At 37.8% G+C, this 13949-nt stretch overlaps 1 protein-coding gene across 2 annotated transcripts in view; it reads left to right on the top strand.

The window, feature by feature from the left end:
• Nucleotides 1–13949, top strand: part of CSE1L (CSE1 chromosome segregation 1-like (yeast)) — a 60264-nt gene that overhangs the window by 29898 nt on the left and 16417 nt on the right. For both annotated transcript variants that reach the window (XM_006758806.2, XM_015560720.1), the window contains exons 7-14: nt 1432–1539; nt 3332–3424; nt 5046–5213; nt 5313–5442; nt 6543–6608; nt 7484–7686; nt 9300–9384; nt 10450–10511. In XM_006758806.2, the coding sequence (XP_006758869.1) occupies nt 1432–1539; nt 3332–3424; nt 5046–5213; nt 5313–5442; nt 6543–6608; nt 7484–7686; nt 9300–9384; nt 10450–10511 (915 nt within the window). The remainder of the gene's footprint in view (nt 1–1431; nt 1540–3331; nt 3425–5045; nt 5214–5312; nt 5443–6542; nt 6609–7483; nt 7687–9299; nt 9385–10449; nt 10512–13949) is intronic.

Genomic DNA, 13949 nt, shown 5'->3' with positions numbered 1-13949 from the left:
CATACACCCAGCAGCGCTGCTGATGCCTGAACGGTATGTGGAATGAAGTGGGCGGGCATCGGGAGGCCACTACGGCACGGGGCAAGCACTATGGGCAGTCTATCTGAAGTGTACCTGGCGTATAAGATGACCCCCCTCTTGGAGGCATATTTTTCAGGGCCAAAAAATCGTCTTATACGCCGGCAAATACAGTAGCTTTTTAGAGTTTGACATTTCATTAAGAACACCTTAATATTCATTTTTTAAATATATGTATATTCTTATTGATTTTAGAGAGGAAGTGAGAGGGAGAGAGAGATAGAAACATCATTGATGAGAGAATTATAGATCAGCTATTTCCTGCACCCCCCCTACTGGGGATGGAGCGTACAACTGGGTCATGTGCCTTGATGGCCTGGTACATAGGTGGATGGTCAACCACTGAGCCACACTGGCCAGTCAGTATTTTTTTCTAGCTGCAGGATATAGGAAGTAACAATTGTTGAGTGTCTTTTACATAGTAGTTGTACACGAAGCACTAGGACCTTTTATGTAGATTTTCTCATTTAATTTGCATATTTTCTCTATGAGGCAGGCATTGTTCTTATATAGTTGAGATTGGATCTCGCTAAAATAACTTAATTTGGCTCAAAGTAATGCTTATTGTGAGTAACAGAGTTTGGGTTATATTTAGGTTTATCTGGCTTCCAAACTCTATGCTCATAGCCTACTCTGATGCCTTGGTAATACACTTATAGAATCTCAACTTATGAAAATTAGAGGTGTGCACAAAGTTTTCTAGATAGGCCTATTTATTACAGTTAGAATAATACACAATTGGAAACAACCTAAATGCCAAGTGGTAGGGGAATTACTTAATGAGATCATGTAAAGAGAGTTTTTATAATCCTATATAATAAAAGGCTAATATGCAAATAGATTGAATGGTGGAACGATTGGTCACTGTGATGCGTGCACTGATCACCAGGGGGCAGATGCTTAATGCAGAAACTGCCCCCTGGGGGTCAATGTGCTCCCACAGGGGGAGTGCTGCTCAGCCAGAAGCCGGGCTCACAGCTTACGCAAGCCTCTCCACCTCTGTAGCAGTAGGGAGCTGGCCTAAGCCAGCAGCCAGACATCCTCCAAGTGCTCCTGGACTGTGAGAGGGCACAACGGGGGCTGAGGGACCACCACCACCATCATCACCAGGCCTCTAGTATATTTATGTGTGCACAGAGAAGAGTGAAAGGATCTAGTCCAAAATACTAACATTGGAGCTTTTAATTTTACCATGATAGCAACTTCAAAATATGTACTTTAAAATATTTTTCAAAATCTCTAATTAAAAGCTAAATTTTGGAGAAGAGATATAGATAATCTCAGCCTAGTGCAAAGCTTATTTCACGAAGTGTTACAATACACTAACACTGTGTTCCTAAATTCCTTTCCAAGGCCACCATTGAACTCTGTAGTACCCATGCAAATGATGCCTCTGCTCTGAGAATTCTTTTTTCTTCCCTGATATTGATCTCAAAACTGTTCTACAGTTTAAATTTTCAGGTAAGCTTTATTTTATTTCTTGTTTTTGATTCTTATTCTTTGTTGAAAAAATATGCAACTTTCCATTTGATGAAGACCTCTTTGCCAGCATTGATTTTTCTGAAAGTAAAGAAATTAGTTTTGTTTTTGTTTTTTGTTTTTTTACTCCCTCCATTCTTTGTTTATAAATAGTGTTACGGGGAACTTTAATGGTGAGGAAAGTCCAGCCCACATGCCATATAAGCCCTGAGGAATCATTTGGTCTGGCTCTGCCAAGGCACTAGAGGCTAGTTAAATGTTTGACCAAATATAGCAGCGTAGTTTAAGTTGATAATTTTGTATGGCCCGCGAATGATGTTATGAATGTTCAGAAGGCCCTTGGCAGAAAAAAGGTTCCCCGCCCCTGCTCTACTCTTTTATTGAAGACCATGAGATCACATTCTCAGGCTTTCCTCTTGTTCATTTAAATGGGTCTTAGCACTGGGTGAGCCATGTTTTGTTTAGAGATGTATGGTTAGCTTATTCAAAAAGGCTCTTATTGGAAACATCTGGGGGAGACAAGACGAAAACCAGCATTTAGAAGGTTTAAGAAGCAATGTTATTTCAGGGGAAACACAATCACAATTTTATAGTAGAAAACGCCCAATCACCCTTTTGCTACTGAAATAGTGGCCTCCAGTCATTCTTTCTGTTCTTGACTCATTTCATTAAGATTCAGGATTCCAGGAACCAAAAGGGGTTCTTAATGGTACAGATTACTATACTGAGAAAGGCTAGAGGAAGGATCTGGCCTTTTCATTGTTCCTAGCCAAGGCCAAGGCCAGGGACTTACTTAATCCTTACAGCATGACTCACAGTGGTAGGGACATTCTCCTCACTGAATTTATTTAAAGCATTCCACCATTTTGTATGGCCTGCGAATGATGTTAGGAATATTCAAAAGGCCCTTGGCAGAAAAAGGATTGGATAGAGTAGGAGTTGAACAGCCCAAAATGCCATACCCACATTTTGCTTATACATTTTGTGTGTGTGTGTTTTGTTTGGTTTTTTTTGCTCGCACCTAACCTGCTTATATCTTTTTTTGAATTCTGCTTCCTGGAAGTCAGGTAGAATAAGTTTCTTAATAACTTGTTAGGCAGAGTCAGGGACACCAAAGGCATAATGTTACCCTTGGGGAATTTATCAACCTCATTAAGAAGGCAGTACTCTTACATACGAAACCATTACTGTATAAGACGGCAAGTCTGAATTGGTGGTCATCTTACACTAAATGTGATAGTTCAGAAAGGAAAAGGGATATACTGGTAAACACTGAGTTTTATAAGGAAAGGCTTCATTCATACAGTCTTAGCTGGACATGGAAGGAATAAGTTGATTTAAATTGGGGCAGGAAATCAAGACAGCATTATTTGTGGTCAAAAGTGTATAAACAGAGACAGAAGTCAGAATGGTTTGTTCAGCTGCCAGATCTAATTAGAACAGAGAATTCTTGTGAAAATAGATAATGGTTGGTTCAGGCTAAGAAGTGTGGACTTGGAGTCTGTAGGCATGTGGAAAACATTTGGTGTGTGTGCAGGGGGAACTTATGTACATAGATGCTTATTATTTTTAAAATATGTTTTTATTGATTTTTTTAGAGAGAGAGGAAGGGAGAGAGAAGCATTGATCGACTGCCTTCCTGACATATGCCTAGAGTGGGAATTGAACCAGTGACCTCTTAGTGCATGGAGTAACGCTTAATCCTGAGCCACACTGGCCAGGCAATATCCTACTTATTTTAATTAAAAGTCTCAAGTCTGCATTTATTCTTTAGGATCTTCCTGAATTTTTTGAAGATAATATGGAAACTTGGATGGACAATTTTCATACTCTCTTGACATTAGATAATAAACTTCTACAAACTGATGTAAGTATTGTTTAAAATATTTCCCAAGTAGCCTTTTGTTAAAATTAAGAATTATTTGAAATATAATCATTTATATCTCACTTTGGAGGGTATTTAGACTTCAGAAAATGAAAAGAAGTTATTTGAGAACATTTGGCATTCTAGTTCCTTAAAAATTATTTACTCTTGCATTGTTAATAGCTAGAATTCCAAGAATGCAAATAATTTAATTATGTGGGATGTTTCATATTTGGTTATGTGTAGTGTACAGAATCAATTACTCTTATTGTGGGCCTGGCTTAAGTCACCATGTATAGGTTAGGCTATTTTATTACATTGAAATAAGGCCTTAGAGTATTCACAGTGTGAACATTTATGAAATAGAAAATTATTTGTCACTGAAAATATTAAGAAAACATAAAACTTGGACCTCTGTAATAATAGTCTCTTTTAAAAAAGTCAAACAGCGTAGGAAATAGGGGACATGAAGAAATTGTGTAATGTATACGTTTCTGATCTGGGCTCTGTAATATGTGCTTTTCTGTGCATACCATTCATTCTATTACTCATTTGCTTCTTTATTAATGTATTTATGATCTCCCCCTTTCCCAAGAAACAACAACAAAAGCATAAAAAACCAAAATTTTAAAATACTTCAACACCAAGTGAAAGAAAAATTGGAATTAGTAATTCAAGTCAGTTTTGGAGAGTGGGCTGCAGAGGGAGAGTCACTACTTGAGTTTACAGCAAATGTCTAAGATTTATTAAATAAAAAGCAACAAAAAAGGATTTGGTTCCACTAGGAAAAGACCCTTTCACATAGATTCTTACAGAGAGCTGTGTGCCATGTACTACCTTGTCATCCTTGTAGCAGCCCCTGTTTTTATGCCTTAAGAAATGAGCTGTTTGGCTCATAGTATAGCTCAAAGAGTTTTTGTGAATTGCTGTTATAGTTGAGAGTATTATATAAATCATTGTTATTGTTTAGATTGGGGCTGGCAGACTTTTCCTGTAAAGGACCAGATCGTAAATATTTTTATCTTTGTAGGCTATACGGTCTCTGTTCCAACACCTCACCTCTGCAGTTGTAGTTGAACACAGCCAAAGGCAATACTAGGAATTGTATAATTGAGGAAAAGGAATGAGCCTGACTGTGTTTCAATAAAACTTTGCTTATGAAAATAGGCAGCAGACCTGCAGGCTCTGCTTAAATTTGCTGACCCTTGATTTAGATTGTTGTTTTATATTTTATAACCAAAATATTATTTGAGAATCCACATCTTAACATTTGAAATAAGAACCTTTTGGGAGACAGTAAGACAATACAATAACCATGTTACAAAGGAAAGTGTGATGTAATCTTTATCATTCAGGTTTCTGTAGGAATATGTTATTTTCAGTTTGGTATGTAAATATTTTATAATTTAGCAACCAGAAGAAAATAAAACTTGAAAACTTTTGGGATCTGTTCTCAGTAATTAATAAATGAGTATTTCATCTTGCATTTATTTGAAAGACTAGGTGAGTAAATTGACAGTGGCTTTGGATTTAAATTTTTAAAGAGTTCAGGCATTACAGCTACTCTGTATTTATGGTAGCATTAGAGTTGTATGTTTGAGTTTTCTGGTTTCTCTTATGTGAGGATGAAGAGGAAGCAGGCTTATTGGAGCTCCTAAAATCCCAGATTTGTGATAATGCTGCACTGTATGCACAAAAGTATGATGAAGAATTTCAACGGTACCTGCCTCGTTTTGTCACAGCCATCTGGAATTTACTAGTTACAACAGGTCAAGAGGTCAAATATGACTTGGTAAGATGATGTTGGAGAAAAATAATTAAGACACCCCCCTTCCAACTTCCCTTTCCGTTTTGCTTTTAAAAATATGCTTATTTTTGTGTTTTATTCCAGTTGGTAAGTAATGCAATTCAGTTTCTGGCTTCAGTTTGTGAGAGACCTCACTATAAGAATCTGTTTGAGGACCAGAACACGCTGACAAGTATCTGTGAAAAGGTTATTGTGCCTAACATGGAATTTAGAGGTAATTACAGCGAGCGTAAAGCCTTTTCAGGGGATCAAAAACTCGATTTTTTAAAAAGTGTGTTAGTATAAGTTTAGTAAGTCTTTTCCCTGTTGATTATTGTAACATATTCTAATTTTTTTATTGCTAAATAAAACTTTTTGTAGATCATTTATTGTCCATTTTGTAAAGACAAAGTGTGGTTGGTATAAAAGGCATTTGTGAAATGAATGCTGCTGTGATGAACTTTGTTGTATGCTGTGGAGGTTTTTCATGGAAATATTGAATAAAACTTATACAATCCTGGTATATTGAGAAGAAAGTAACTGTCCAGGATCTCAACTTATGGAAATAATTTGGTTTTGTTTGATTTTAGTATTTCACCAAGGCAAATAACTGTTTTCCAACAGTTGACTTGAGATTAGAAGTGATTGATAACTTTTAAATAGAGTGAAAGCCCACTTAGTTTGTGCTTAAGGTTCAGATAGTCCTAAGAGACTGATTGTATACAGAATGTCTTTCCTTTTTCTAGTTGGGAAGAGCAAGTAGTAAATGTAGGAATTGTGTTCAGTCATTAGATCAGTGATTCTCAATTATCTGGAACAAAATGAGGAAATAAAGGACAATAAAATGTCTTTCCTTTTGTGTTTTTCTAAAACGATATATTTATTTAAAGAACAGAGCTTTATTCTGATGTTGTCTGTCCTATATTTTTGGTGTTGAAATTATTTTTGTGAAATAATGGTGATTGTAGTTGTTAAGCTTGTTTTTAAAATGTCCTTATCTGTCAAAATAAAAAATTGGCACCCCCTGGATTGGTTTCCAACACTCACTTTTGAAAGTTGGTGCTAAAGTCCAGTTATGGGGACACTGCACATTAGAACAAGTGAGCTGGTATCACGTCCATGTGAATGATCTATTACTTAACCTTTCGTGATAGCATTTGCTGCTCTAAGTAATGAAAAGTAATATATGAAGTAGTTATGTGTTGGGAAAGAACAATTTGCTGTAAAATGTCAATTCTACACACTTTTCAGCATACTCAGCTGTAAGAGTATAGTGATTGCCATATCTTTTGAGAGGTTGTCTTTTGAGTACAGAAATATCATCTATCTTTGTAGCTGCTGATGAAGAAGCCTTTGAAGATAATTCTGAGGAGTACATAAGAAGAGATTTGGAAGGATCTGGTATGTATTTTGGGTTTTTTGTTTGTTTGTTTTTAAATATATTTTTATTGATTTCAGAGTGGAAGGGAGAGGGAGAGAGATAGAAACATCATTGATGAGAGTCACTGATTGGCTGCCTCCTGCATGCCCCCTACTGGGGATCGAGCCTGCAACCCTGGGCATGTGCCATTGCCTGGAATTGAACCTGGGACCCTTTGGTCCGCAGGCTGTCACTCTATCCACTGAGCCAAACCACCTAGGGCTGTATTTTGATTTTTAACAGTCTTGGCAAGCTAGTTTTAAAGTGGCTCTTTTTTTCTTGTGAATATGGAAGAGGGAGTTAAGACTAGAGTGTCATTTTAACTGGCTTTTGTTAGAAAACTATTTTCTTTCTTTAACTCCTATACCTTAAAAAGCATCTCTTATGTGAGCTATATCAGTTAACCCCTTCCCCAACAATTTTTTTGTTAAAAACGTTTCTTTTTCAGACTAATTTTTTTATTTTGGTTCTATATAGTATTTTTGATGCTGGTTATGAAAACAGTTTGTAACTCGTCTTCCTATAAACCATATTTTTTTACCATATTTTCTTAGTATACTCGTCGACGACTGAAAAAGAACATTTTGTGAAAACGAGTATACACGTTTCTGCCGGGGAAGGGGTTAAATCATTTGTCTTCTCTTTTTTATGTACTTAGTAGTGTTTATCATACCACTATGACCTTTTTATTTTTCATCCTCATTTTGTGTTATTTTGTGTGTGTGTATGTGTGTGTGTGTGTGAAAACTGTTCATTGTTTATGTTGCTGATAGCTGTCAGCAGCTTTCTTAATAAATTTGATCAGTTGGTTGGTGATTGTTTCTTTCTCATGATGTAATTCTCTTTGATTTTATAGATATTGATACTAGACGAAGGGCTGCTTGTGATTTAGTACGAGGATTATGCAAGTTTTTTGAGGGACCCGTGACAGGAATCTTCTCTGGTTATGTTAATTCCATGCTGCAGGAATATGCAAAAAATCCATCTGTCAACTGGAAACACAAAGATGCAGCCATTTACCTAGTGACATCTTTGGCATCAAAAGCCCAAACACAGAAGGTGAATCTTTTCAATATGGTTTTCTTTCTAAATCAGACATGTTGGTGACCACAGAAGTAAAAAGGAAGAATATATTTCTGATGATGCATATTTCTACTCTGCTAGATAACCTATTAGTTCTGATTAGAATTCATGTGGTTTCCAAAGAGGACTTTATGTTGATGTGTTAAGCACTTAAGTTTCTTATAGACCAAAATGTTCACAGATGCCACACTTGTTCCCTTAGCTGAGGCTCAATGTTTGTTAATTTAACCCTTTGAGTGCCAACCAATATCCTAGGAACTATGCTAAAATTGCCAAGGCATTTTTGCTGATTTTACAGCAGTTTAGGAAAAATATTATGAATCGCAAGTAAATGAAGTTACATATTCAATATATTCCACAAAATCATCCTCTTCACAGCAAGAATTGACATATTTAGCCGGGGCCGGTTTGGCTCAGTGAATAGAGCATCGGCCTGGGGACTGAAGGGTCCCGGGTTCAATTCCGGTCAAGGGCATGTGCCTGGGTTGCGGGCACGTCCCCAGTGGGGGATGTGCGGGAGGCGGCTGATCGATGTTTCTCTCTCATCGATGTTTCTGGCTCTCTATTCTCTCTCCCTTCCTCTCTGTAAAAAATCAATAAAATATATTTTAAAAAAAAGAATTGACATATTTAGCAATATCATCATCACTAATAAAAGCAGACTTAGAACTGGACACTGCGGGAGGAGCGCGATTGCGCTCCTCAGCACTCTAGGAGTTAAGAAATTGCTTTCATTATCTATTAAAATCATTTAAAAAAATTATTTTTATTGATTGCAGAGAGGAAGGAGGGGAGAGAGAGAAACATTAATGATGAGAGAGAATCATTGATTAGCTGCCTCCTGCACACCCCACACTGGGGATCGAGCCCACAACCTGGGCATGTGACCTGACCAGGAGTCATACCATGACTTCCTGGTTCATAGGTCAACGCTCAACCACTGATTCATTCCAATTGCGTGATCAAGTCTGTTGTGTGTTGTTCATCCTCGCCCAGGGACGTTTCCCCATGACTGTTGGAGTGCAGTGGAGGGGAGACCGAGAGACTTCGATGTGAGAGAGACTCCCGGTGGCTGCCTCCTCCAGGAGCCCTGACCCAGGCCGTGATGGAGCCTGCCAGTACAGTACATGCCCTTGACTGGAATCGAACCCGGGACCCGTCAGTCCCCAGGCTGACGCTCAATCCACTGAGCCAAACCGATCAGGGCTCTTTTTTTTTTTTTTTCCATCCTCACCTCAGGATATCTTTCCATTGATTTTTTTTTTTCTTTTAGAGGGTGAAAGGGACTGGGAGAGACAGACAGGGAGAAACATCGATGTGACAGAGACACATCAGTTGGTTGCCTCCTGTATGTCTGTCTGTGCCCCGACCGGGGCTGCGATCATGCCTGCAGTCGAGGTATGTGCTCTTGACCTGAATTGAACCCTGGACCCTTCTGTCCGTGGGCGACACTCTATCCACTGAGCCATGTTGGCCAGGGCTCATTTCCGTTTTTTAACCTGGTTTTCTAAAGTTGTCAAAATGTCCAATGTGGTAGATATATACAGGTATTTCATGTTATTTTACCCTGTTACAAATTTGTTTTTCAGCATGGAATTACACAAGCAAATGAACTTGTAAACTTGACTGAGTTCTTTGTGAATCATATTCTCCCTGATTTAAAATCAGCTAATGGTGAGTTTTGTAAATTATTTATACAGCTTAGAACACCATATCTGCAATATTTATTTGCAATTTTTAAAAATTGTTTTGAGAGAAAAAAAACACCAACTTGTTGTTCCACTTATTTATGCATTCATTGTTGCTTCTTATATGTGCCTTACTGGATATTGAACCTACAACCTTGGCATGTTGGGATGACGCTCTAATCAACTGAGCTACCAAAATAAGTAACATTATGGCAAAAGTCATAATAGGGGCTCTATATCACTATAGGACTCAAAACATTGACCCTTGTGCTTGTTGCAGGTGTTTGTTTTATTGAATAAAATCTCAAATGATCTTCCAGATTTTGCTCAGGTGAAATTAACATATTGGCTCATGTAGAAGGAAAATAGGAATAAGTAAGATTGTATCTTAGCTTTTTGTTATCCTGGTATATAGTCTAGGAATTACACTTTAGTTTTTCTTCTTGTTTGAAAAATAAACTCTTAAAAATCAAAGTAAATTTAAAGTACATGAAACTAATAAATATTACAGATAATTTCTTACACTGATGAAATTATATTTATCAAGGTAAATAGATATTCTTTTCTTTGCAAACTTTTTGTATGGAACTTTTAAATAAAAGGTAGGGAGAGTCTTGTAATGAACTTCCATGGTAATATCATCTAGTTTTAAGAATTTTTAACAATTGACTAGTATTCTCTCCCTTTTACTAATTTTCCCACCACCAGAGCAATTTGAAGTAAATCTCAGGTAAAGAAACATGCTCTTGCTTCACAATAGCTTCAATTCTGGGGAGAAGATGATATATGGTCACTAGTCATGGTCCCAATCATGTTTATTCAGTTACATAAGTAATACATGTTAATTTGTAATGAACTTAAAGGTAAAGGGGAAAATTATTTATTATCTTACCAGAATAGCTACATAGTAGATTAGTTTAGAGTTAACTAAGCTTGAATTACTTGACAGTTTGGTTACCAAAACCAAGTGTTAAAAATCCGATAATGTTTTCACCAATTTGGGAAAAATAGTCCTCAGCATTCTAATAACTATGATTTTTTTTTTAAATAGTGAATGAATTTCCTGTCCTTAAAGCTGATGGTATCAAATACATTATGATTTTTAGGAATCAAGTAAGTTGCTTTTCACTTCTATTATGTACTACTTAATCCTTTGGGAGGGGGGGCAAGAATTTGTCGTAGTTACACTTTGTTTCATTTCATTAGGACATAAACCATGTCTGGGTGTCTACTTTTAGTAATGGTTAAAGAGTGATCAGCGGATTCAAGTAAAGAGAAATTTTCCACCATTGACTTATGTTTTGAGATACACTTTCCTTTAAAAGTCACCATTTAAAAATGTACACTTAAATGGTTTTTAGTATATTCATTCTTTTGTTCAACCACCACCACGTTCTCTTAGATAGTTAATTACCAATTTGGGAAAAGTAGGATAAGTGTTTGTTGGTTTTCCCTCTTTATCAATTTTTAGAGTAACGAGAGTGCTTTACCAACCTCCAAAGGTGACAAATGAGGGTATTTGATGCCCTAGCTGTTCCATCTTTGGCCAGTGAATTAGATTCCTTTGCCCTCTTGACATATACTTAGTAGCCTGTAATGGCCTCTTCCATACATGACAAAATATTCCAGGCTCATTTGGTACATTTCCTGCTACAGATCTCAGGTGCCTCTTGAAGATGATGGGAAATGTTATTTGAAAGACCGTAATCTAAGTGCTAGAGATACAACTAATGAATTGCCATTAGTTCTAGTCTTTTTTCACAGGAGAGCGTAAGGCAATAAATAACAGTACCAATATTATTACTAAACTAATACTGCTGAATGCAGTTTGATTTCTTTGTTGTTTTTATATGTATTTAAAAAAATACTGTCTTTAAAGCAACTTAAAATTATTCTTTGTGCATTTTTTGCCATAAACTCGATAAACAATTAGATTCATTTCATTGTGTGTTTTTGTTTTGGGTGGTCATGCCTCTGAAGTAGGACTGTATACAGTAAGATACATTCAGAAAGGTGTAGCTTTCATCCCTGTTCCCTCTCTCTTCCTAGTGGTTAACCAGGTTTTTTCCTATCGAATTTTGGTTTGATTTATTTGTTTGTTTGTTTATTGTTAACCCTCACCTGAGGATATTTTTTCCCTCCATTGATTTTTTTAAAAAATACATTTTTATTGATTTCAGAGAGAAAGGGCAGTCTCAGTGAGTTGAAGAAGATAAGCTGTTTCTACATTATTAAATGCTTGGATGTATAGGGAATTGTGAAGTGGTATCCTTCATATGGGGATCGAGCCAGCAACCCGGGTATATGCCCTGACCAGGAATCAAACTGTGATTTCCTGGTTCATAGGTTGACAATCAACCACTGAGCCATGCCGGCCAGACTCCCCATTGATTTTTTTTTTTTTTTAATATGGAACACTTCACAAATTTGCTTGTCATCCCTGTGCAGGGGCCATGCTAATCTTCTCTTTATTGTTCCAATTTTAGTATATGTGCTACTGAAGCGAGCACTCATCATGATTTTTTTGATTTTTTTTTATTAAATTAAATCTTTATTGTTCAGATTATTACAGTTGTTCCTCTTTTTCCCCCCATAGCTCCCATCCACCCGTTTCCCACACAAACCTCCGCCCTCACGCCCCCCCCTTCATCCATAGGTGCACTATTTTTGTTCAGTCCCCTCCCACATCCTTCATACCCCTTTCCCCCCCAAATAGTCGATTCCCTTTCTATGTCCCTGATTCCATTATAATCACCAGTTCATTCTGTTCATCAGATTATGTATTCCCTTGATTTTTAGATTCACTTGGTTTTTTTTTTTGTTTTTTTTTTGTTTTTTTTTTTAAATATATTTTATTGATTTTTTACAATATTTGGGTCATGTTTTCTTATCCACTCGGTTACCCTATGTCTTTTGATTGGGGCTTTTAATCCATTTATATTTAACGTTATTATTGATAGATACTTGTTTGTTATCATTTTTATTCTTTATTCCTGTCTTCCTTCTTTGTTTCGTATTTTTTTTCTTTTTACAGCAGACCCTTTAGCATTTCTTGGATTGCTGGTTTCATGGTAATAAACTCCCATAGTCCTTTTTTTGTCTGTGAAGCTCCTCATTTCACCCTCAATTTTGATTGATAGCCTTGCTTGGCCCAGTATTCCTGGATTCAGACCTTTCCTTTACATGACTTTGTATATTTCCTTCCATTCCCTTCTGTTCTGATGTGTTTCTGTTGAGAAATCAGTCGCTAGTTTGATGGGGGATCCTTTGTAGGTAACTTTGTGTCTCTCTCTGGCTGCTTTTAAGATTCTTACTTTGTCGTTGGTATTTGCTACTTTTATTAAAATGTGCCTTGGTGTCGGTCTTTTGGGGTTCTTTTTGTTTGGGACTCTATGAGCTTCTTGGATTTGTGTGAGTTTTTTCTTCCCTATGTCAGGGAATTTTTCTGTCATTTCTTCAAACAGGTTTTCTATTCCTTTCTCAGATTCCTCTACTTCTGGTACCCCTATTATGCAGATGTTGTTTCATTTCATGTTGTCCCAAAGGTTTCTTAGGCTCTCCTGTTTTTTAAGTTTATTTCTAGTTGCTGCTCTGCTTGGGTATTCTTTCCTACCTTGTTTTCTAGCTCACTGATGGAGTACTTGCTTGTTATTGGCATCACTGGGAGGAATTGATCCCCAGGCTAGTTGGCTGTGAGGAAGGACCACCTGTGACTACAGCGGGAGAGCTGCGGTGCAGGAGCTGACACTATGGAGCAGGACTTGTTTTAATGGGGCTTTGGTGCTCATTGAGTCTGCCCCCTGAGTGTGTCCTTTATGGATCCGAAGAGCTGCAAATGGATGGTCCCACTCTGACCACCAGGCACACTGGCTCCTGGATCTCTAAGGAGGTGCTAATTTAGCCTTTGCCTGAGGCTACCCAGCAGGAGCCAGCTGTGACACAATGCAAGTTGCCCTGGGGCCTTGGGCCAGGTACAGTTTGTTAGGTAAGATCAACAGGGTGGAGCAAGCAGTTATGGCTGCTCTCAGTCCTGCCCTCAGAGGCCCTGCTTCTCAGTGTCCCGGCAATCGCTGCAAGCACCTCAGAGAGAAAGCTGCCCTCAAGTTCCGACCGATGCCATGCAGTCCAGTTTCTCCCGTATGAGTCTGGGTCCCCAGAGACTCGCCGGGAATTGGAGCTCAGAGCTTGAGACTCCCTCCCAATTGAAAAAGACAACTATGTCCTCAGCCACCAATCCTCTCCGCATGCGCCTCTCTACCTCTGTATTTTTCCGCACCGCACCTCCTCTGAGTCTCAGTGTGCTTTTCTCTTTCCTTCTAATTGTAGAATTTCCACTCAGCCAGCCTTCCTGTGGTTCTGGATGATGTCCGTTCTGTCTTTTAGTTGTATTTTTGAATTGGTTGTGCAAGGCAGCAATCTCCGGTGTTTACCTATACCGCTGCCATCTTGCTTTTTTTGACCTCATTGATTTTTAAAGCGAGTGGAACGAGGGAGGGAGGGAGGAAGGGAGGGGGAGAGAGAGAGAGAGAGAGAGAGAGAGAGAGAGAAGGA

The sequence above is a fragment of the Myotis davidii genome, unplaced genomic scaffold, assembly GCF_000327345.1.
Source record: "Myotis davidii unplaced genomic scaffold, ASM32734v1 scaffold935, whole genome shotgun sequence".
NCBI lineage: Eukaryota > Metazoa > Chordata > Mammalia > Chiroptera > Vespertilionidae > Myotis > Myotis davidii.
This window is presented reverse-complemented; position numbering and strand designations above follow the sequence as displayed.